Genomic DNA, 23,815 nt, shown 5'->3' with positions numbered 1-23,815 from the left:
AGACTCCTAAATCAAAGAAATCCAACTATTCAGACATTTAAAATATTGAAAATCTGGAGCCGATGTTTATTTTTATGTTGTACCAACCCTGTATTAACTTGTTCTGTACTGTTTTACATGTTAAAAACTTCATTTGAATTATCCCAAATTTCTAAATTCTGGGCAATTCAGCCCTAGTTTTGTGTAATCTCTCCTCATAATTTAGCCCTTGCAGTCCAGGTATCATTCTAGTAGATCTACATAACAATTCCTGTCAGGCCAATATATCTTTCCTAGTGGTGGTGTCCAGAACTGTTGTCACTATACCAGGTGTGCTCTATCCAGACCTTTGTGCAGCTGAAACATGGAATCCAATCCCTTTCTAAGTTTAATGAATAAAGTTTCTAAGTGACCAGTGCATTCTTAATATTAGTGATCCAACAGATCAATTAGCTATTTGCTAATATTAATAATCAGCAAAGTTTGAGTGTCACATACACAATGTTCCACTGTTGTTCAAAGGAAGAGCAGATAAGACCTCACAGTGTAACTTGATGCTGCCTATTTATAGCACTCAAAACAGAATAGGGACCGCATTAGAAACACAGGATTAAATATAGGTCTACAAGGCAACTGCCTATGTGGAGTTTGCACATTCTCCCCATGTCTGTGTTGGTTTCCTCCGGGTGCTCTGGTTTCTTCCCACAGTCCAAAGATGTGCACATTATGTGGATTGGCCATGCTAAATCGTTCATAGTGTCCAGGGATGTGCTAGATGGATTAATCATGAGAAATACAGTGTTCCAAGGATAAAGGAGGCAGGGTAGATATGGGTGGGATTATCTTTGGAGGGTCAGTGTGGACTCGATGGGCTGAATGGCCTGCTTCCACACCATACGAATTCTATGATTTCCATAAGGGAATGATATTGTGACGCCACCCTTGTTCCTACAAAAGATCTGTTTGAAAATATGGGATGGATCTGAGATTGATTTCATCTTGGAACAGGAAACAGGTGGGCAACTAAGAGTAACAAGCTCAATAAAATGGGTCTTGTGGTGTGGCAGTAAAGTTCCTAGCTTGGACCAGGAGATCCATGTTCAGGTCCCACCTGCTCCAGAGGTGTGTGATAATATTTCTGAAAAAGCTGATTTTAAATTTTCAAATAAAAGGAATTGGATGCTTGGCAGGCAGTAGAGAGGGGGGTCATAGTTTGTTGATTTCCATGGCTATGTTCATGCCCCTGTATTGTAATGATAGCCTTTATGTTTTGAGAGAGAGAGAGATAGGAACCATACGGAATACATTGCTCGATCTCTCTTCCCTCTCTCCTGAGCTTTCCATCATCTTTGGTATACTGCATTTCTTTTAACTGGCTTTGCATGTACAGTAATCAATTGGAAAACAGATGCTTTACAGATAGTGGTTAACATATGAAAAATATACCACAGGTGATATGGGGAAAAAAAAATTCAGCTGTGTGCGATAGCACTTCTGGGTATAAAAGAAATTAAAACACAAACCTCTGGACAAGCTCAGCAGGTTTGGCAGCATCTGTGGAGAGAAATCAGAGTTAACGTTTCCAGTCAAGTGACCCTTCCTCAGAACTGAAGTGGGCTAGGAAAATGTCGGTTTATAAAAGAAAAGAGCTGAGTGCAGTGAAGAGTGTCATGTTTGTCGAATGTCTGTCCCTGTTCCATGGCTATGTTCATGCCCAGTTGTCATTGGAGAGGGAGCACACAATGTCCACCAATACTATAAATGTTTTTAGAAAGAGGTGGGCACTCCAGGGCGAAACTGCCTCATTTATCCTGCTCTCTCTCTCCCTCTCATTTCATGGTATTGCATTGCACTTGCTGGGCAACGCATATAATTTGAGTCATTGGAAACATGGGTGATTTATTGATGATGGTAAATATATTAAAATTTGGTGATTTGATGGTACAAAAGAAAAGCCGTTCAGTTGTATGTGATTACACTTCCAGATATAGAAGAGAAAGAGCACATTTCAGAGGGAGGTGGACATCAGAGGGGGTAGAGTACCTTATTATCCCTCCAACCCTCTTCAAGTTTAGTCTCCTCACTCTCTCTCTATGTTTCCCTCACTTTATTATTGTTTCGCTGCTGTTGCTTGTACTTCATTTATTTAGTTAGATACATAGGTGGTTTGGTGGTTTTAAAAAAAGGAACTGAGTGTTAACCCTCAAAGCCTTGAGAGAGAGGTGAGTACTACAGGGCCTGGAGGGTATTATCGTCTCTTCCAGCATTCCTTCCTAATAGTATTGGGGGTCTACCTACAGCAAATGGATTACAGCAGTTCAAAAAGGCAACACACCACCACTTTATAAAGGGCAACTAAGGATAGGCATTAAATGCTGTCCAGCCAGTGAGGCCCATGAACCTTCCAAGTGAATAAAAACAGTTCATTTTAATTGAGTTCCCACCTGTCTTCCAACATGCCTCTATTTTTTTGTTGTTGTTGTACTGTCCCTGATGAGTGATTTGGTGATAAGTTTATCAAAATGAAAAATACAGTAGGGTGCTTTGGGGGTCATGTGGTACAGTAGTAGTATCCCTAGATTGACGGAAAAAAGCCCACGTTCCTACCTACTTCAAAGGTTTCTCATAACCCATCCGAACAAGTTGGTTAATTTTGTTTCAGGAAAGAACTGAATTCAACATCACAGGATCTGGGTGCATTATTTGCACCCTCCCCGTGACATTTTGATTAATTTCTCCTTTTGTTTTTGCTTTCTGGGGTTAAGTTATAGCGTTCCTGGGAGCTCTTGATTTATTTCTGTTTGTGATTTTGTTTTATTTATTTAAAATAAACAAGTTGGGTTCTTTGGTGTAGGTTTCATTTCGCTGTGATATCTTTCACCCCATTGGGTTGATTTGGTTGATCCGACTAGTTAGGCAGGTGTCCTTTCTTCCCTCACAGCTACTTATGCATCTCTATAAAGCACAGTGCTCAGTCACCAAGGATGACCCGCCTAGAAAAGCCATTCCAGAATATATGACGTAGCTATACTCTGTACCATACCTCCAAGACATTTTGTAGGATACATGAGGCAAGCCAAGTTCTGAGACTATAGGCGCATCCAAGTCAGCTGTTGCATGTGGCAGTCTGGCCCTTTTTTAAAAAGCCAGTGTTCTTCCCAGGCTAACTGTTTTTCTGTAGTACTGTGGAGTCTGTCAGTCAGATAAATAAAGATTATAGGAGGTTGCATCCCCTTTTCATTTATTAAAAGAAACCTTTATTGTCCTTTTGGTTGCTCTTCAGCCTCAAGCTCCTGATGTTTAAGCATTTGGTGTGGATGAGGTCCGGGACATTGGAAGATCTCCTCATGGGTCTACATCTAGGCCTAGCCAAAGTAGCTGTCAGTAGGTCCTGGAAGTGGACTGTGCAAGGGGACTGCCTGCCTCTCTAATATGGTTTTCTCTATGCCCAGGGGTCCTTGTAAGGGAGCAGACCAAGTCCACTGGCAGATTGTGAGCTTTTCATGAAAAGTGGTTACCACCAGGGCTGGGATGCATCACTAACCTCACCAAATTACATCCCAATTTGAAATTTTCTGTGTTTGCTTTGAGATGTAGATTCATGTAACAGTGCCCCTGGTGTGCTATTCTTAATTTATTTTCATTTGGTGAATATATTCCATTTAAATATCTCAGTTTTCTGGCTTGCAATGCAGAGTGACACCAACAACATGGGTTTAATTCCCACACCAGTTGAAGTTATCATGAAGGATTTTCCCTCTCAACCTCTCCCCTTGCCTGAGGCCTGGTGATCTGCAGGTTAAGCCACCACCAGTCTTCTTTCTCTAATGAGAGAGCAACCCCATGGTTTTGTAAGACAATGACAACTTTACCTTTCCTTTTATTTAAAGGAGTAGGAGTCAGGTTTTTCCAAGGCCAATTGAGTTTTGAATGGTGCAGTAGTATCCATGGATCATATGTATATAGGCTGTGGGAGGCTGAATCTCCTATTCATTTACTTTCTTGCACTTTTGCTTTCACTTCAGCCCCATGTTCCTGATCTTTGGGCACCTAGTGCAAAGGAGGACAGGCAAATAGAGGACTTCCTTGTGGGCCTGCTCCAGACAGAATCAAAATGGCTATCAATAGGTCTAAGCAGCAGGCCATGGAGGGATTGTGATCCGACAATTTGCCTCTCTATCATGGTCACCTTTGTGTTGAGTAGCATTGGAGAGGATGTTCACAGGGTTGGGCTGTATTATATCCCGCCTTAAATGCCATTTTGACTTAGCTTCATAGCTTTTTGTTTGATTGTTGGTTAATGTTACAATGATCCTAGTGTCGCTGGCATTTTTGTTTTTATTTTGATCTGTTTAAAACAAAGACTTGGGCTTTTCCCAAATGAAGTAGTTGATTTCTGGATAAGGAAAAGATCCGGAAAGGAAAGGTGGAAACTTGTGTCTGTGCTAAACTACAGATTTACACTAACACCTGTAACCTCTGAAACTCTTCTGCTGCCTAACTCAATATATGGATATCAACTTTCAACTCTGTCAGTAATGCAACTATTTTTATTCCTCTGCTGTATCCGAGAATCGTACCTAGGTTTTTGTACCTAAGATGTCACCATGAGAAGATAAACACTGTAAAAGCTTTTCACTGTACTCCTACAATGATGTACACGTGATGGAAAAAGGATATTGTATTGTATTCTATATTGCATTACATTGCACCTTTATTCTCATTTTGTTAATTGATGTAGATTTTATTTTAGACGTGTAAGTGAAATAAACATCGGAAGTCATAATGTTTTTTCAAAAACCTGTGTCTCCTGATATGAAATCACTTGCAGATTGCTTGTTGTAATTGCTTGCCGTTGAACCATTGCTATGAATTAGGTTTGATGTATTACTTTGTTTTCAATTTTGGTTGCTTTTTTTGGAGAAAACAGTAATTTCTATAATAATTAAATGTAGGTAACACATTTGAAGAAATTAATTAACAACAAAAATGTGAGGAAAGTGAGCAAACATATGAGGTTTGATCTTCTGACAACATTCAGAAATTAAGAGCCTGGCAGAAAGAATCCCAGGGTAAATGATTATCTCTTCTCCAGATTATTTAACTGAGTTTCCTTTCACTGTCCAGCATAATAAATCTTCCAAGCAGAGTGCCAACAGTGTGTCAATAATAATCACTAACAAATTTACTTTTCTAAAAGTGCGATAGAAATGGGTTGATACTAATCAGAATTTTTTCAGTGAGGCCTGATAGTGAGATTTTCCTTATACGATCAGTCATGTAAAATTACTAGAACAGGTACGTTTATATTTCAGATATGCTGCATGAGAGGAGGAGACTATAGGACAGTTGAAGGTTATAGGTGTGCCATTTCAATACCAGATGATCAGAAACTGTACTTTTTTTCCTGTTTTCTGTTTAGTAAACAAGTTCCTGTCCTTGTCAGTCCTGTTTCACCTGCAGATCATTCACAAGATTAGCAGCCGCTTATTGTCACTGGTCAGAGATTAGAGGACTTGCACTTTCCCAAGGTTCTCCCACTAATAGTATACCTTTTTTAACTTTTTAACTCTGAAACCAGTTGTCAAGTTACAGGCTGCTCAGTGTCAAATTTAGTCTGATAACATTCCTCTGGAGTACCCTGGGAGAGTTTACTATGCTAAAGGCAGTGTATAAATGCCAGGTGTTGTTGGCATCTGACAAATGAGATTTGCTGATTGCGCAGCAATCTAGTTTGTGAAGTTGGTGATCAGCTGGACAGAATAGATTGAAGTTTCATGTCTTTGACGACTTTGTGTATGGCTCCTCACAGGTATGTCGACTCAGCTCATGGTAGCAGTAACTTCCCACAATGAGCTAGCTGAACTTCATTTAGGGCTACAGCTCTTCTCTGTGTCTTACGGGAGAATGCAGTTCTGATTGTATCAGAAGGAGTGAAACTACTTCAACTTAAGGTTGACACTGATGGGAGAGTTGGTTGTTAGTTACACCCCTCTCACCATCATTGAGTTTGAAGGCTCAGATCTAATCCAAAATATTATCAGTAAATTAACACAGAGCCTTTAAGTGGCCCAGTCTCTGTTACAAATTGCACACAGGAGTAGTTAGACCAAGTAGCATTTTCGTAAACAGAATCATGAATTGAATTGTCCACTGGGAATCTGTGTACTCATTGTTAGATAAGTTTTAGTATTTTAGTATTTCAGTCTGTTGTCTGACAAATATATTTGTAAGATAATTGAACTTATGGCTGTGTTAATATGTTCTCTGTTTTATTTCATGTGCTTCACTTTGAAATTAGTACCACAGTTAAGACTGGGCTTCACTCTTCAAAGATACATGGTAAGGAAGAATTGCTTTTCTTCATATGTGAATTTATATTACACCTTTAGTATTAGATCGACCGATGAAGCCTAATGTTCATATAGTTCTAAATTTGTTTGACAGATATTGCATATAATTCTCCTCCAATCCAACAAATACAGATTCAGTCTGCTCATATATATTCTTTTGAAAAACAGATTTAAAATAAACAAATTCAACCACATTTTTAAAAGTAATATATTAAAGAGGCATTAACAAAAACAAATGTTCAAAGGAATATTTAAATTAAATTAAAATGTCAATGATGTGGGAATAATGCATTACAACCTCCTTGTCACTTGCAGGTTGGGTAAGGCCTTAAGCCTGCTAGTGGGCACCATATGATCCAACTCCAGGAATACTTCAGCATAAATATTACTGCAGACAAGAGGCAAGCAGTCAGATCTAGCAATCCTCTCCACAGTCTATTGTCTCAACCTGTTAATGGCCGCCTTGGTTAGGACCAGGAGTAGGCCCACAATGAGTTTTTCCGACCTACCTATCTTCCTTTGCATTCCAATATATGTTCCAATACGTATGAATAAAATTGCATCCCCAGTTAATACCCACTACCCAAATCGAATTAAATGCTTAATTAACATACAATTAACATAGGACTCTGAAAAATGCAGAGTTTCCTAAAATAGGGAGCTTTACACAATATCCATGTGAAACTGTGTAGACTACAAATCCAGACTTTTGGCAAACATGCCATCAGGTTTATCTGGGAAAGTCATCAAACTTTCTGGAGATCTTTCAAAACCACAGCAAGTCAGACAGCTTCTGAGGAGCAGGAGAATCGACATTTCAAGCATAAGCCCTTCATCAGGAATGAGCCTTCATTCCTGATGAAGGGCTTACGCCCTAAATGTCAATTCTCCTGCTCCTTGGATGCTGCCTGACCTGCTGTGCTTTTCCAGCAACACACTCTCGACTCTGATCTCCAGTATCTGCAGTCCTCACTTTCTACCTGGAGATCTTTTAAGCCGACTTACAATAACTATAAATGTGTAGGAATAAAATGTTGCAACATTTATCACTTACTTCAAAAATAGAAAATGTCGGAGAAACTCAACAGGTCTAGCAGCATCTGTAGAGAGAAAAACAGAGTGACTTGAAATGTTAACTCTGCTTCTCTCTCCCCTGATGCCATCAGACCTACCGAGTTTCTCCATCAATTTCTGTTTTTGTTACAAATTTCCAGTATCTGCAATTCTTTAATTTAATTTATCATGTAATTGTTGAGCAGAATTTCAACAACACTCTTGAAAATAAGTTTCATACAAGATATACAGAGGAGGGAAGTTTCACATTAAGTTTCTAGACTTTGTTGTATTCATAACGTTCTCATGGGCCCTTTTGACAGGATTTTCAAGCCCCTGTGGTGGGTAAGTATGGGAGTGGGTGGACCCAGAAATTCACACCACTATCTGGTATGTCAGGTTTCTGGCTTTGTCCCACTCCCGGGACAACAGGACAAGATAAGGAATGGTTAAGGGTCCATTCAGATCTATGGCCTAGGCTCCTGAGGCATTGGAAACTGGGATTGGCTACTGATGATGGATTGGGGCCCAACAGTTCAGGTAGATTTGGAGAACCTCTCCCACCTCATCACCCTGCTTGGTTTTGACTGGCCTTGGAGTTCAGCTGCTGAAGACATTCTTAAATTTCAAAATTGAAGATGGAGGCAGAGCACCTGAAAATGGCAGCACCTTCTGTCTCTTCTACCTAATTTGCTGCCCTTTCCATGCTCCACAGTGGCCATCCAGCTTTGAGATTAGTGAGCCCATCCACCCTTGTCATTAGTGAGCCCATCCACTGTCCATTCAGAATCAATTGAAGGAAAATCACAGCCAGGTGACTGTTTCCCATGCAATGCTAGGCTATAACTCTCATGTGACCCTGAGGTCCAGCTGTTGACCCAAAGAGAAAAGTCCTGGCTTGGAAAGTAAAATTCCCATTTTCAATTCTACAATTTCACTGAACTGTCACTCAGGTAGTTGGTGGTTACTTCACCTGTAGTAGCACTATTACTTGAGAATCCAGTTTGCAGTCTGACAAGTTTACATGAGCAGTTGCCTACTAGAAATGTGGCTATGGCACTCATAACGGAATATACATTTTTTTATTCATTCATAACGTGTGAACTTTACTGGCTAGGACAGTGCTTAAAATTTCCTGTCTCTAGATGCCTTCAAAAAGGTAACAGGTCACTTTCTTGAATTGCTATAGTTCATTTGGTGTAGATTGACACACTGTGCTGTTAGGGAGGAAGTTCCAAGATTTTGACCCAGTAACACTAAAGGAATGGTGAAAACTTTCCAAATCTGGATGGTACCTGTCTTAGAAAAAAAACTTGTGGGTGGTGGTGTTCCCATTTATCAGTTGCCCTTGTCCTTCTGAGGAGTGGTGGTCTTGGGTTTGTGTGCTGAATTTCTGTAATGCATCTTGTAGATTGAAATATTGCTGCAACTGCGTTTTATTGGAGGAGGGAGTGAATGTTTTTGGATGTGGTGCCAATCAAGCAGCCTGAATTGTATAAAGCTCCCTGGGGGTTGTTGGAGCTGCACTCATCCAGATATGTGGGGAGTATCCCATTACACTCCTGACTTGTGCCTGGTAGATGGTGGACAGACATGGATGCTCCAAACTAAAGTCTGAAATGTTCTGCAAATTTGGCAGTTTTTGCCTGGTCCAGTCTTAATCTTTAATCACAGATTGAATGATTTTTGTGAATTGAAGATATCAAAAGGGATAAGGAACAAATGCAGGTACATGATGTAAGGTAGCAGATCAACCATTGTCTCATTTAAGTGTTCCTATTACTCATTGCCCTCTTAAAATTGGGGTACTGTCACTCGATTTTTTTAAAGAGTTTTTTTTATATTAGCAAGGGATACAATGTCTAATTATGGGTGAAAAGAAAAGACAACATGCTACACAGGTCAACTGACCTCGAGTTTAAAATCCCACAGGATAACACAGAATAGCATTTATAATTCTGTTAATTTTCATTGCATGACATTAGAATGATTAACAATTGATTGTGACAAACTGTAGATCAGTTCCTTTGCTTATCTGGTTAGACAGCAATGTTTCCTTAATTCTGAATTTCTAATTTAATTTACTATGAAAAAGTAAATTACTTGTTGAAAAACCCTTGTACTTCATGATGACCAAGACTTGTGTCAGAGAAAAGCATGCTGGAAGTTGAAAACTGATTACTACATCCTCTGGTATGTCTGTTTTAAAATCTGATGGTTCTGTTAATAGTAGAATAGTAGAAGTTCAGATCAGCCACTTGTGACCTTATTGTGCACAAATCACGATGATTAGTCAGAATTTAACAGTGAACAATAAAAGCATCTAACCTAGAGATTAATAGTTATGGTTTAATTTGAACATTACACCTGTGAATGAGGAGTGGATTAAAACCCCACTTAAATGTGATCCATGATTTCCCTAAAATGAATTAAAGATATTTTAATAAGTAGATAGATTATGAGAATGCTTGTGCACAACAATTTGGGTTCATCTGGTGCAGTGGTAATGTCCCTCTCTCATAGACCAGAAAGATCCAGGTTCAAGTCCCATCTGTCTGGGATGTGTATCAAAATTGATTGACTCAAAACGAGTTCATTTCAAAATACTTCAACACTTTCTCTTTTTGGTCGTGATCTATGTGTTAAAATTGAGGTTAAAGAGCATTGTAATAGCGGTTTTTCAACCAAATAAAAGTGAAATACTGCAAATGCTGGAAATCTGAAATATAAACAGAAACTATTCAAGAAACTCAGCAGCTCTGGCAGCATCTGTGGAGAGAGAAACAGAGTTAATGTTTTGAGGCTGATATGATTCTTCATTAGAAACAATGTACTTTGAAACCAATTGGAAGAACTGCCACACAAAAGTAAAATACTTTAGATGCTGGAAATAATCAACATTTCCAGCAGTGTCTGTGGAAAAAGAAACAGGCATCTCATTTCAGTTCAATGACCTTATTTCATAGCTGGAAATAATTATAAATGCAATATATTTTAAGTAAATACAGTGACAGAGAAATGCAGGAGGAATGAATCAAAGAAAAGAACTTCTGTGGGGTGGAAGGCAGAAATGATTAAACAAGAAGGAAAAATAAAACCTTGCACTTGTGACCACTGGACGTTTCAAATATTTTACAGCTAATGATATACTTTTGAAGTGTGATCACGATTGAACTGTGGGAAATCAGCAGCAAATTTGCACACATCAAGCTCCTACTAAAGGAGTGTGATATAGACCAGATAATCTGTTTGATGATGTTCATTCATGGATAAATATTGGCTAGGGCATCTGTATTCCTTTACAGCCACCTGAGAGGATAGACAGGGCTTCTCTTTAACATCTCAGCCAACAGACGGCACAGCTGACAACGTAGCAAACCCTTGGAGGTGCAGCCATGAATTTTGTGCTCAGGCCGCAGTGTTGGACTTGAACATTGTGATGAACGGTTGAGAATAAGCCATAGCTTATATGAAACAAATGGGAAAAAGAAGCTTTAAGGTAAAAAGACATTATAATTGGACTACAATGCAAGTAAAGAAATAATAGGTGGTTCTGGTGGCATTGCATTGAAAATAGCAAAATCATCATCAACACAAAAATAAACATTAGTTAATTTCATAAAAACTGTAAAAGCCATAGTGATTGAAATGTATTTACTGACCAGCTCGTCAGTTGGGCTGGCTTCAGAAATTGGAGCTGGTATCCACTCTGTATATTTTGTTTTGATTACTGTCTTTCTAAAGTACTTGATTTGTAATACATCTCCTCTTTAAGAGTGGAATAAATCACAATAAGCACACCACAACAAATTATTTTCATAATTCAATGCAAGAAATTGTATCGACTTTGCTTTAAGATGAAAGAAACATGGCTCTGCAAACACTAATGTCTTGCATTCATTAATACAAATCTATGGAATATCATCTTTTATGGGAGATGCGGTGGCTGTGTGGTTACCACTGCTGCCTCACAGTGCCAGGGAGCCTGTTCTAATTCCATCCTCAGGCAACTGTCTGTGTGGAGTTGGCACATTCTCCTCCAAGTTTTCTCCCACGGTCCAAAGATGTGCAGATTAGGTGGGTTGGCCATAGTAAATGCAGGCATATAGGGAAGGGGGTGGGTCTGGGTAGAATGCTCTTCGAAAGGCCAGTGTGGACTTGATGGGCTGACTGGCCTGCTTCCACACCATAAAGATTCTATCTCCTACAAAACTTACCATAAATGCAAGAACTCAGTCAGTTTAAACACCACCGAGGGAAGTGATCTTAGCAAAATATTAAGGATATATGGAATGATAAGTTCTAATCAAAATGTCTTCTCTGTATTGATTTTATGTATTCAGTAATTATTAATTATCTGTAATTTTGTACAGACATGATTGTTATCAGATTTTATAAACCAGGAGAAGGATAGATTGCTTGAGTATGTACACAATGCAAAATTCCTGATATGTACACAATATATAAACCAAGTCTTTATACTGGATTATCTATCATCTTGTTAACTGTCGCATTGGAAAGTGAATATTACTAAACTAATCAAAAGAGAAAATGCTGGAAAATCTCAGCAGGTCTGGCAGCATCTGTATGGAGAGAAAAGAGCTAATATTTGAAGTCGAACTGACCCTTTGTCAAAGCTGTGTTGGTCAGTTAGACTCGAAATGTCAGCTCTTTTCTCTCCTTACAGATGCTGCCAGACTTGCTGAGATTTTCCAGCGTTGTCTCTTTTGGTTTCAGATTCCAGCATCCGCAGTTATTTGCTTTTATTACCAAAGTAATGTTTACATCAGAATCATTAGATTATGTTTATAGTGCAACTTGGATGTTGCAATGAAGCAATTTGTTAAACCTAGCCTGACTTTAGAAGGCAGTGTTACGAGACCCCAGCCACCGACTAACAAAGTCCCAATATTGTTAGAGGCTACAACAAGAATTTGTATTTTGTATTCAAAAGAAGAAAATAAATCCAATGGGCTGTCCAATCCCATTTTAAAATGTGTTAATTTGAAAGTGTACTTAGCCAGAGTTGATTTAAATGTCAAAGTGTGTGGAAGCAGCACCCACATACACAAAATATTTCATGTTTAATTGCGTAGACAGGACCATGCAAATTGGTGCCAGACAAAACAAACAGGACTGCTTGGCTGAAACTGTTACTTCTGCTACCAATCTCAGGCTAGTAACTGCTGCCAAAATACATCTGTAAGCTGTTTTTCATGTCAGTCTTTGAACACCAGCTCATGTAACCCAGATTTAATGTAACCGATGACAATAAAATAGAGCTGTTGGACTTTTCATAGAACCGTTTCTTTTCATAAAGACCTCCAGATTGCTGGCAACCTTCTCCTGCTGATGTAAACATGATGTGTGAGGATGTTTTTGACAACATCATGATACATGCTACAATTTACAGAATCGACTATTTAGAGTCTTATTGCACCAATGAAGGCCATTTGGCCCATGATAACAATGCTGTTCCCTTGGAAGAAGTTCTGTCCCTCTCGTGTTCCCCTATATCAAGAGATGGTATTCAGATGGAACTTGCTGCCCCGAGGCAGGTGAAATCTGACATGATCAATAATTCCAAACATTAATTGAATCGCCATTTGGGGGAATATAATGTGTACAACTACGAGGATACAGCAGTGAAATGGGACAACTGGAAGCTCTACAGAGAGACACCTCTACATTGGGCCAAATGTAGAGGATGGCGGTATCCTCTGATCCAGGAGGAAGCAAGGCAGGGGGAGGGTGGGGGACAGTAATTAGGCAGGGTGGTGGCGTACCCGATCTCCACCATTTCCCATCTCCTTTGGGAAATTCAGTTGGAAGGTCCATTGCCTTCCATTGGAGGGGGGGGGGGGGGGCTCAATCAAAGGTATTCACTGCCAGCTCAAAGGTAGGGACATAAGACAGGAGAGCAGCCACTGAGTGTCAAAAGTACTTAATTGGCTGTAAGACTCTTTGGGTATCCCAGGAATGTGAAAGGTGCTTTATAAATGCAAGTCTTTTTTTCCAAAGTTAATGCATTTTTGGTATGGTCAACAGAGAGAAGTGAAGGTATTTAGAGCACTGAGATTGACTAAGATTTGTGCAACTGACAGTTCAACCACTAATAGCGGATGGGGAGCAGTTGGAGCTGGACAGCCCAACAGATGAACAGAGGGTGCCTGGATGGGTTTTATCAATCTGGAGGAAGTTGAACAAACCCACAATTGAAAATTTAAACATAAGGACAATAATCTAAATCTTTGCCATTAGGAGAAATCAAGCTAAAGTAGGACCATGAAGAGTAATGAGAAAATAGCACTTGGTTAAGGATAATAGATCGGTTTACATTTACCTATTCGTATCATTATAGCTACTCTCTATTCTGACCACCTCTGATGTCTCAATTTTCTCTGTTCTAAGGAAGAGAGTCCTAGTTTCTCCAATCTTATCAGACTTAAAGACTATCATGCCTAGTATCTACATCTTATCATCAGTTGCTTGTTTTCCTTCAGCTTTGTAATACATGAAACAAGACATAATGTTCGAATTATGGTCTGACCAATGATATTGTTTTAAAACTATTTTGTTCTTTTTGTACTTCTACAAAACCTGTAGAATCTTTTACTTCCCATATTTATCAACCTAGTCCATAAGATCACAATGTGTAAAAGCAGAAGTAGGCCACTTGGGCCATCAGGTCTGCTTCTCAATTCAGTGAGATCATGGCTGATCTGATAATCCTTGCCTCTATTTTCCTACCTTTTCTCCATAAACCTTGATTCCCTTATTAATTACAAATCTGTCTATTCATCCTTGAATATATTTAATGACTCAACCTTGACAGCCATCTGTTGTAAAGAATTCCGCAGATTCGCTATCCAATGAGAAGAATATTCTCCTCGTATTTGTCTTAAATGGGCAATTCCTTCCTCTGGTCCTGGACGTTCCCACAAAGGGAAACAACTTTCCACATCTACCCTGTTAAGCACCCTAAGAATCTTATACGTTTCAGCAATGTTTCCTCTCCAATAAGCAGAAACCCAAACTGCCCAATCCTCCTCATAAGAAAATCACCTCCATACTTGGAATCAACCAAGTGAACCTTCTCTGGACTGCCTCAGTTGCCATTAAATCTTTCTTTAAATAAGAGGATTAAATTGTACACAATATTGTAGGTGTGCTTTGCCTACTGCTTTGTATAATTTCAGCAAGACTTCCATATTATATCGTGCACTGTCTCTGAAAGCCAAGGTTCTTTTGCCTTCCCTATTACCTGCTGAATTTGTATGTTAGATTTCTATGATTCGTGCATGAGGACCCCTAAATCTCTCTGTGTTGCAGCTTTCTGCAGTCTTTCTCCTTTTAAATTATATTCATTTCTTTCTTTCTTAATGTTAAAGTGCATAACTTCCATTCCCACTCAAGTTCTGAAAAACGAGATAAAAATCTTGCCAATTAATCAAAAGTCCCTATTTCTGTGTTTTTATATTTCACTTGGCAAGGACTTAATCTAGCCTCATTCCTTTCCTCTCACTTTATTGATCAAAGGTAGATGGTGCAATTCCTGGGATGAAAGCCATAGTGGAACCCTGGCAGCTCCAGCTCACCAGTTGCTCAACATCTCAGGCAAACTCCATGGGAAATAACTGTTTGCATCCCCTTCTCTGTGGATGTTGACATCAACATGCATCAACCTCACCACATTGTCATGGCACATCTCTGACTCACTTAGAGGACTGTTCATTACTTTGCTTCACTTTGAAGTACGTCAACATTTTTTATTGCAATGCTGCTGCCAGGCCACTTTGCACACATCAGGCTGTACCTCAGGGATCTGCTCTTGCTCTTTTGGTACTTATTCACTTTGAGGACTGCAGATGCTAGAGAGTCAGTGTTGAAAAATGTGGCACTGGAAAAGTACAGCAGGTCAGGCAGCATCTGAGGAGCAGAAGAGTTGATGTTACCGTCATAAGTCCTTCATCAGGAATGCCAACTTGGATGGCCACAACACCTCTACATTGCTTTGTGCTTTGCCACCTCATTGATAACTTGAAAGCTCACATTGTTTCTGTCTGGGCTTACCATTTAGCAGAAACACACAGCTTGGCACTTTTCCATTGTTATCAGCAGCACTCAGTCAAGGGTGCAGACATGTTGTTCTATGGCTACGTCAGTTTCACACCTATAGTTTACATGGTAAACACACTGCATTGTTTCAGCCCAATGACCACGTCAAGGTTTCAGTAATCCTACCTCACTTACAATCTCCTACTTGTGCTGTATGACTGGTGCTACATACAGTGGGATATGGTCCCCTATGTCAAAGTCCATGGCACTCCTTGTTAAAGTCTTCCATGTCTCACTGTATATAGGAATATACTAAACTGTCATTTGTATGTGATGCAAATGCTGACTGGTCTCATTACAAAGAATGTATTCTGTTTCTGATATTCCCCACAATGTTTCATTGGAACCTTGACCAATGGATCCCACCACAGCAGAGGTCATTGGTGCCATGGCCACACTGCTATGTAGGTACAGAGAAACTGAGGAAGAATAGAGGTATCAGCAATCGCAGGACCAACCGTAAATTCTAGCTCCACACGAAGAAGTTGTAGCTGAGATTCCCTCAGTTTGCTGAAGAGGTATTGTTCCTTCAGCCTGTGCCATAGGCCTTTCAAACAATAGCTGGGCTCTCCTAAGTGCACGGCAAGGTAAACTGTATACAGGTTGTGTTGAGAATGTCATATCATAATATGGCTGATGTCATCAGCAGAAATGGATTCCATTCTATCAATGTACATGTCATCTGTGACTATTTGTACCACATTGTAAAGTCTGCACCAAGTACTGTGAGAGCTGCTGTGATGCCTGTATTCCTGAGAACACTTGTGTTCCTTTTCCATTCAAGAACAAGTTGTATTTTAAGGATGCTTACTGGGAGACAAGGACTACCTTCAGCAACAATGGCCAGTGACTCCACCACGTAAACCCTAACGAAGGTCGAACAGAGATACAATGCAGCTCATTCTTTTACCAAGATCATTATGAGGCAGGTGATGAGGCTGATGCTTGGATCAGTCTGAGAGGCCTTGCTGCAGAACATTGGAGAAAGCAAACAGGAGATGTAATGGATTCTGAAAAGCTGGGAGAGCAGCAGTAGTCTTGTGAGGAGGCAAATGAGGACATCGTACAGAGGGTACATCACCTTCACCTTCATAATACAAAGTCAAGCATAATAACCCAGACAGGACTTAATTGACACTCAGTTCCAATAGCTGAGAGCGTTAATTGTTTTTAAATATGTTGATGCTTGAAAGGTCTCTGTTTGTTCCCAGAAGCAAGCACAGCTTTTTTATTTATTTTATTTGCTTTTGTGTTGTTAAGTTTTCAACCATTTGAAGACTTTCCAATATATGATGCTGCCATAAAACAAGAGGTTATGCTAGACTTTGTTTTAGGGATAAAGTAGCAGTCACTTCGACAATGGAAGCCATCAACGTGCCCACACAAGTTTTTCTTTCTTGCTTCCCTCCCACTATATAGAGGGCCACAGATTGTGGTTGGCAGTGCTTGACCCAGTGCACAGCTGGGCTTCAAATATGGCAATGGTGTTGAAAGTCTGGGAGTGTCTTAGCAGTGGTGAGTACTTCTGCTACTGGTGAGTATATGATAGCATGGGCACAGTGAAATAGGGGTGTACTTCATATCTAAAGGTAAACATATTATTGCATCAGAAACAATATTGCATCAAAAAACTCAAAGGAGCTAACAGAGGCAAACCCTCCATGCCTCTCCCTGAAATTGGAACTCGTCAGGTTTTTTTGTAAATTTCAGTTAATTCTTGGTGAAATTCAGCCATCAAGAGCGTAACTGCTCAGGGACCATGGAAGACAGGAAATCTGTTTTGGGAGAATCGTATTGCGATTAATCCAGGAACAAATGCAATAAAATGCACTAAAAATAAATGAATCTGCTGTCAATATGTTTAACTCTGTGGAATGAAATATTTTGTGCAGTTTTCTTGTTTCCAGAAAATATATAATTTCCTCAATCATACTGATTGTGAGTGACCCCATTCTGATAAATAATAATTCAAGCCTTTTGTAAGTTTTCAAATACAATTTTGTCATGAAAGCAGTATCTATTTGAAATGGTTTCATGAAACAATAGCTTCATAAAATCTTGATTTAAAGTAGGATGAAATTTAAGGGCTTAGATATCAAACATCAAGAAGCTGCTGATATTTACTTCCCTTTCCAGAACTCGTCCTGTTGTAAAAAGTGTACACATTCAAAAATTCAAAATGATCCCTTTCAAAATAACAAGGTGAACCCAGTGAGTAGAAAGCATTCTTGACCCTTGATTTCCTGTTTTGAAATTTAGGATTTGCAGATCCTTATTAGAAAGGTTTAACAAGCACATCCCTTCCTTTGAGCCTCAGATCATGTCAGCACAGAGCAACATCAACCTGGGACCATCCGCCAATTCCTTGTAAGTTCTTTTTAACTTTGGAATAATTACCGACTATCTCAGGAAAGATTTAATTTAAAAATTAATTTACAAATTATTATTTATTTATAGTGCCAAACCAACAGACTTTGATTTTCTAAAAATAATTGGGAAAGGGAGCTTTGGAAAAGTAAGTGAATTATTTTAATATTAATATGATTTTCTTTTTATATTTGGTTTCTCCTGCAACACAACTTTGAACCTGTTTTGATGTTGGGCAGGATCATGGATGTCATACTGCACCAATTGCAAAGGCCATCTTTTTATGTACATTCTACATAATTATCTCATTGGTTGGGGATTAAACCTCTTCAAATGCTTTAGAGTGCAAAGGAGTCAAAGTTTTATCTCTAAACAACTAAAGATGAGAGGATTGGACTAAGATCAGTGAAAGTATCACCTATCCAGCTGGAAAAGCGAAATGATAAATGCTTCTTCCATCCAAAGTTAGAAATCACACATCAACAGGTTATTGTCCAACAGGGTTAATTGGAAGCACTAGCTTTCGGAGCACTGCTCCTTCATCAGGCAGTGCTCCGATAGCGAGTGCTTCCAATTAAACCTGTTGGACTATAACCTGGTGTTGTGTGATTTTTTAACTTTGTACACCCCAGTCCAACATTGGCATCACCAAATCATGTCTTCCATCCAAAGTTTCAACAATTTCAGTTCCCCATCAACCATTTTAAAAGGATTGTGACAGGCTGTCATGAACCATGGATCACAATCCCAGATCACCTATGGACACACTAAACTTTTAATTACATCAAATTTTTTAAAAGAGGACTGCTACATGTAAAGTGACTGCAGATGTAAATTTTGTGTGTCTGTTGAGAGAGCGAGAGACCCTGAAATGTCACACCTGCTGAGGTGTCAATGAAGCTTCAAAGGGATGAATCTAAAAGGGAGAAATGCAGTACAAACTGCGTTATGATCTCTTGGAAGTTATCTCAGATTGATGAGAGAAAAGACAGCATCTAGGTAAGAAATATGTTTTGTATTTTACCCTTTCAAGAACACCCAAGAGCAAGGATTAAAAGCCAGTTCAACTCTAGTATTTATGTACTAATGGAGGAAATTAATCTTATGATCTGAGGCACTCAAATGTACTAGTCTGGGTTTGAGTGCTAGTATGCTTTGAAGGTCACAGTTGAATTACCACCCACTTGACACATCTGCATTGCAGATAAATGATTATCTCTCCCACAGTGCTAAAAGCCAACTAGCCAGAAAGTCAATGAAAAGGAAATAGGACAAAATAATTCCAATCAATTTGTTTAGTTGCCAACATCAATGCAAATGATATCAATCACTATAATGGACACAATTTTCTTGCATTTACCCCATACAAATGACCCAGAGACTGACCCATATTTCTTCTTTTAAACTTTTTTTTCAATTCACTTCTTAGTCTTCTATTGCCTTATTATTTATTCTTACATTTGGTAACTAATGGACCCAACCTTTTGTAAACTCAAGAAAATCTCCTAAAATCTCCTTTTAAAGTACAAATTAATTTCGATCTGGGAGAAAGTTATCCACAGAGATCCTTCATAACCTGCAATGACCAACTGGGCAGAGTGGATGGATAAAGAAGGGAGAGCAAGTTCATCCCTCATCAGTAAGGGGGTTTTGCAAATTTTGGGTATCCTAACCGGAACAGTATTAATCTCACCAGGCATCGGTCGTAATCCTGATAACTCATTGAATATTGACCTCTCTCAGAGGAATAAATCTGCAACACTCTCAAATGAGGTTGAGAAGAAACATCTCAGTACTGCAAGTACTTGTGCACGGCTCCAACTAATAATGGCAGTGGCAACAAACTCAGCCTCTTCTGTTTTTTGTCAAGGGTTTTTTTAAAAGCTTTTTATTGATTGTGCTAGATCCAAGTCTGACCAAATGCGCAGTTTATGAAAACTTGCACCTGTTTTTAAATGTGTTAAAATAATTTCATTTAGACATCATCAAATTTAATTTGTACTTTTCATTTGGTCAATATAGTCTTGGAAAGTGTGTAATTTTCATACCCTATGTGTAAAAAGTGGCAGACTGAGCTGGAACTTTAACACTCTTCAATATCATTTTAGGTTCTCCTTGCGAAACGTAAGTCTGATGGTAGGTTTTATGCTATTAAAGTCTTGCAGAAGAAAATGATCCTGAATAGGAAAGATGTAAGTATTGTGTGTGACAACAATATCTTATCCTTAGAACTTTTAACATAATAGCATGTGTCAACAGACTTCGCAAAAGCGTTATAAGATAAAATATGACATTGAGACACAAAAGGAGGTATTGAGATAGATTTAATGTTGCTTAATTAGGTCTTGTGTTTCTCCAAGCCTGCATTTTTTCTGTGGGACAGGCCTGACTGAATCAGTGCCTCTAAAGGCAAATATAACAGGCCAGCATCAGACCTTCAAAGAGTAATAAAGTCATTGAGACCTACAACATAAATACAGGCCCTTTGGACAAAACTGGTCCATGCCGACCAGAATGTCCATCCACGCTAACCCCATTTCCCTGCACTTGGCCCATTTCTTTCTAAATCTTTTCTTGCCATACATTTTTAAATGTTGTTATGTGCCTGCCCCAACCACCTCTCCTGGCAGCTCATTCTGGAAGCATGCCACCCTCTGGGAAAAAAGGTTGCCTCTCAGGTTCACATTAGTTTTTTTCCCCACTTATCTTAAACTTATGTTCCCTTGTCCTCAATTCTCCAACCCTGGGAAAAAGACTGAGTATGTTCACCCTATTCATGCTGCTCATGATCTCACACCTCTATTAGATCCCCCCCTCAGTCTCCTATGCTCTAAAGAAAAAAGTCCTAGCTTGACCAAACTCTCCCTATAACTCAGTGCCTTGAATCCAGGCTACATCCTTGTAAATTTCTTCTGCGCTCTTTTCAATTTAATAACATCCTTCCTAAAGCAAGGTGACCAAAACTGAACACAATACTCCAACTGCGGCCTCACCAACATTCGGTATAACTGCAACATAACTTCCTGACTTCTATACTCAATGCCCTGACTGATGAAGGCCAGTGTGCCAAATGCCTTCTTCACTACTCTATCAGTGACTTCACTTTCAGAGTTCTGTGCACCTGAACTCCAAGGTCCCTCTGTTCCACTACATTCCTTAAAACCCTACCATTCATCATGAAACTCCTACCTTGAGTTGATTTTCCAAAGTGCAAACACACTTATCTATGTTAAACTCCATTTGCCATTTCTCGGCCCACATCCCCCGTTGATCAAGATCCTGCTGTAATTTCGATAACCTTCCTCACTGTTAATGGTCCTGCCTATTTTAGTGTCACCTGCAAACTTATTTACATTCTCATCCAAAAGATTGATATAGATAACAAACAGCACTGACCTCTGAGGCACACCACAAATTGCAGGCCTCCATTCTGACAAGCACCCTTCCACTATTACCCTCTGCTTCCTACCATCATGTCAACTGTGTATCCAATTTGCCAGCTTGCCCTTGATTTCATGCAGTCTAACCTTCCAGAGCAGCTTATCATGTGGAGCCTCATCAGAGCCTTACTGAAATCCATATGTCTACTGCTCTGTCCTCATCAACTCTCCTGCTCACTTCATCAAAGTACTCTAACAAATTTGTGAAGCATGATCTCCTGTGCACAAAGCCATGCTGACTACTCCTAATGAAACCCTGTCTTTCCAAATGCATGTATATCTTATCCATCAGAATCTTGGCAAGTAACTCATCTACCATAGGTGTTAGGCTTACTAGTCTATAGTTCACTGGGATTTCAGACCGAACAGCAGAATTCTTGTTCACCAGTAGCTGCAGGTCAATCAGATCCCAGCAGTTCTCCATTGTCAGCAACACCAACAGGTGCAGTGGCTGTTGCTAGGGTCAACACCAGTGATTATTGCTCAAATTAAGTGGCTAAGATTAAGATGCGTGTTTTGAAGACGAGGTCAGGGGAAAAATTGCCAAAGAGAGAGGTTTCGAGGTAAGCGTAGGGAGTGATTTTCAGAATGATTTTGCTCCCCATCCTTCATACTGAATGCTTGACAACAGGAAGTCTGAAACAAAGCAAATATGAAGTCTTGACGCTCATCTCAAGGTCAAATGTAACAGCAAGGAGTGGGATCACAACCGAAGCAAAATCGGTGCTGAAATGATGCAGAATCTTGGTTGTTGAATTTCAAATAGGGTTTGCAAGGACAAGATTTGGGAAACATTGATTACATCTAATGACACTGGAAAAGAATGAGAATTAAAATTCTTTCCTTGCATTTTTAATTGAAGCACTAACCCATCTACTTTGTAGATTAGAGTTTATAAGATTAATTTACCAAAGTCATTATTTGCTTTCTTGGTTTTAAGACATGCCTGCGGCCTGTCACAGCTCCAAGTAAACCTTGTAAAGTTTTTAAACAAGAAAGGAAATAAAGATTTTCATTTACATAATGTCATTCCTGGTCTTAAGGCAATGCAAAAGCTCTTTACAAGCACCGAGTACTTTTGAGGTACTTCAAATGTAGGGAAAACTGCAGCTAACTGTGCACAGAAAGATCTCAAAAACAGTAATCTCATAATGGCCAGATAATCTGTTGAGTGGTACTGGTTGAGAAGTGAATACTGGCCAATACATACATGAAAAAAATATTCTGTTGTGCTTTTTGTTATCCAATTAATTCTATTCCCCTACTTTTGCAAAATAGCTCTATACTCTTTTAGTGTCAGAGGGAGCAAACCAAACTCTAATTTAATGTTTTATTTGAAAATGACACATTTTTTCTCGACATATGCTTTACTAATCAAATATTATAAGTGCATTACAAAACATTTTGAATCAAGTGTTGTGGAAAATACACTAAAATACTATTTTCCGAGACTGAGCACTTTGTATTAAAGGTGCGTCAATCCATTTGCAATATTTTGGCATTAACTATGTACATTCTGCTACAAGCATACAGCCTGAAGAGTTTTTCTGAGGTATCAGCACCACAGTATACGATGACTGAAAGGCTTAGACAGTGGCTTCTCCCCTCCCCACCAGACCTTTGCAGTGGTTGCTCAATGACTAGTGTATCCATAACCAAAAGATTATACAAATGACAATGCAGCATCCCCCCCTAGCATTTCTCTCAAATGTCAGCCCACTTCTGTGTTCAAGTCTGTGGAGCTGAATCCACCATCCAATATTGGAGAGTTTTAGTCACTGAATAACTATCCTTTTAGATTGGGTACATTTATTGTACATAGGTAAAATTTATTGTACATGACTGGTCGATAATATTAAGTAGAGTTTTTAGATCTAGATTTGCATGCAGTGAAGTGAAGCGAAGCTGGGTTAACATTGAAATAATTCTTGTGTATGTACTGTGGTTGTATAAGTACATTATTTAAAAGTACATACTAAGGGGCAGATATGTCTTGTTGGCTGCTTGTTCAGATTCTAATCGTGCCTATTTTAAATTAGCAAAAGAACATTATGTCTGAACGCAATGTGCTACTGAAGAACCTCAAGCATCCTTTTCTGGTTGGGCTCCACTACTGCTTTCAGACAACAGAGAAACTTTATTTTGTCCTGGACTATGTTAACGGTGGTGAGGTGAGTGGATGACTTAAGATTACAGTTGTTTCATAAACTTTGAATCTCACTTTGAAAGTTAACTGTTGCAGCCATTCGCCTCCAATTTCTATGGTCACATATTATTGGTGTTGGTTTCTATGCAGCATTGCAACTCAAGTAATACTGCAACAGAATTGTGCATTGTAACACAGCAATTGGCTTCTAGAATGTGGTGGAGAATGTTCTCATCACTGCTCAGAGATGGCACATTTACTTAAGCCGGCCACTTCCCCACACTGTTGACAAAATTAGAACTCCATGAAGTGGATGTTTCCTTATCTGGAAAGATGTCATTTGCAACCACCTTTTGCAG

General features: G+C 39.2%; 1 protein-coding gene across 4 annotated transcripts in view; it reads left to right on the top strand.

Moving 5' to 3' along the window:
- Positions 1-23,815, top strand: part of sgk2a (serum/glucocorticoid regulated kinase 2a) — a 44,624-nt gene that overhangs the window by 5,029 nt on the left and 15,780 nt on the right. Inside the window, exons 1-6 of one of the 4 annotated variants that reach the window (XM_060836124.1) lie at positions 5,477-5,791; positions 6,281-6,321; positions 17,763-17,870; positions 17,961-18,018; positions 19,979-20,062; positions 23,350-23,481. In XM_060836124.1, coding sequence (XP_060692107.1) covers positions 17,824-17,870; positions 17,961-18,018; positions 19,979-20,062; positions 23,350-23,481 — 321 coding nt within the window. In that variant the 5' untranslated portion in view covers positions 5,477-5,791; positions 6,281-6,321; positions 17,763-17,823. Of the gene's footprint in view, positions 1-5,476; positions 5,792-6,098; positions 6,154-6,280; positions 6,322-16,980; positions 17,019-17,762; positions 17,871-17,960; positions 18,019-19,978; positions 20,063-23,349; positions 23,482-23,815 lie in introns of those variants that run through there. The other 3 variants (XM_060836125.1, XM_060836126.1, XM_060836127.1) reach the window with 3 other exon arrangements.

Source organism: Hemiscyllium ocellatum, chromosome 15, assembly GCF_020745735.1.
Source record: "Hemiscyllium ocellatum isolate sHemOce1 chromosome 15, sHemOce1.pat.X.cur, whole genome shotgun sequence".
Taxonomy (NCBI): Eukaryota; Metazoa; Chordata; class Chondrichthyes; order Orectolobiformes; family Hemiscylliidae; genus Hemiscyllium; species Hemiscyllium ocellatum.
The sequence above is the reverse complement of the archived record's forward strand: the minus strand, read 5'-3'. Positions and strand labels throughout refer to the sequence as shown.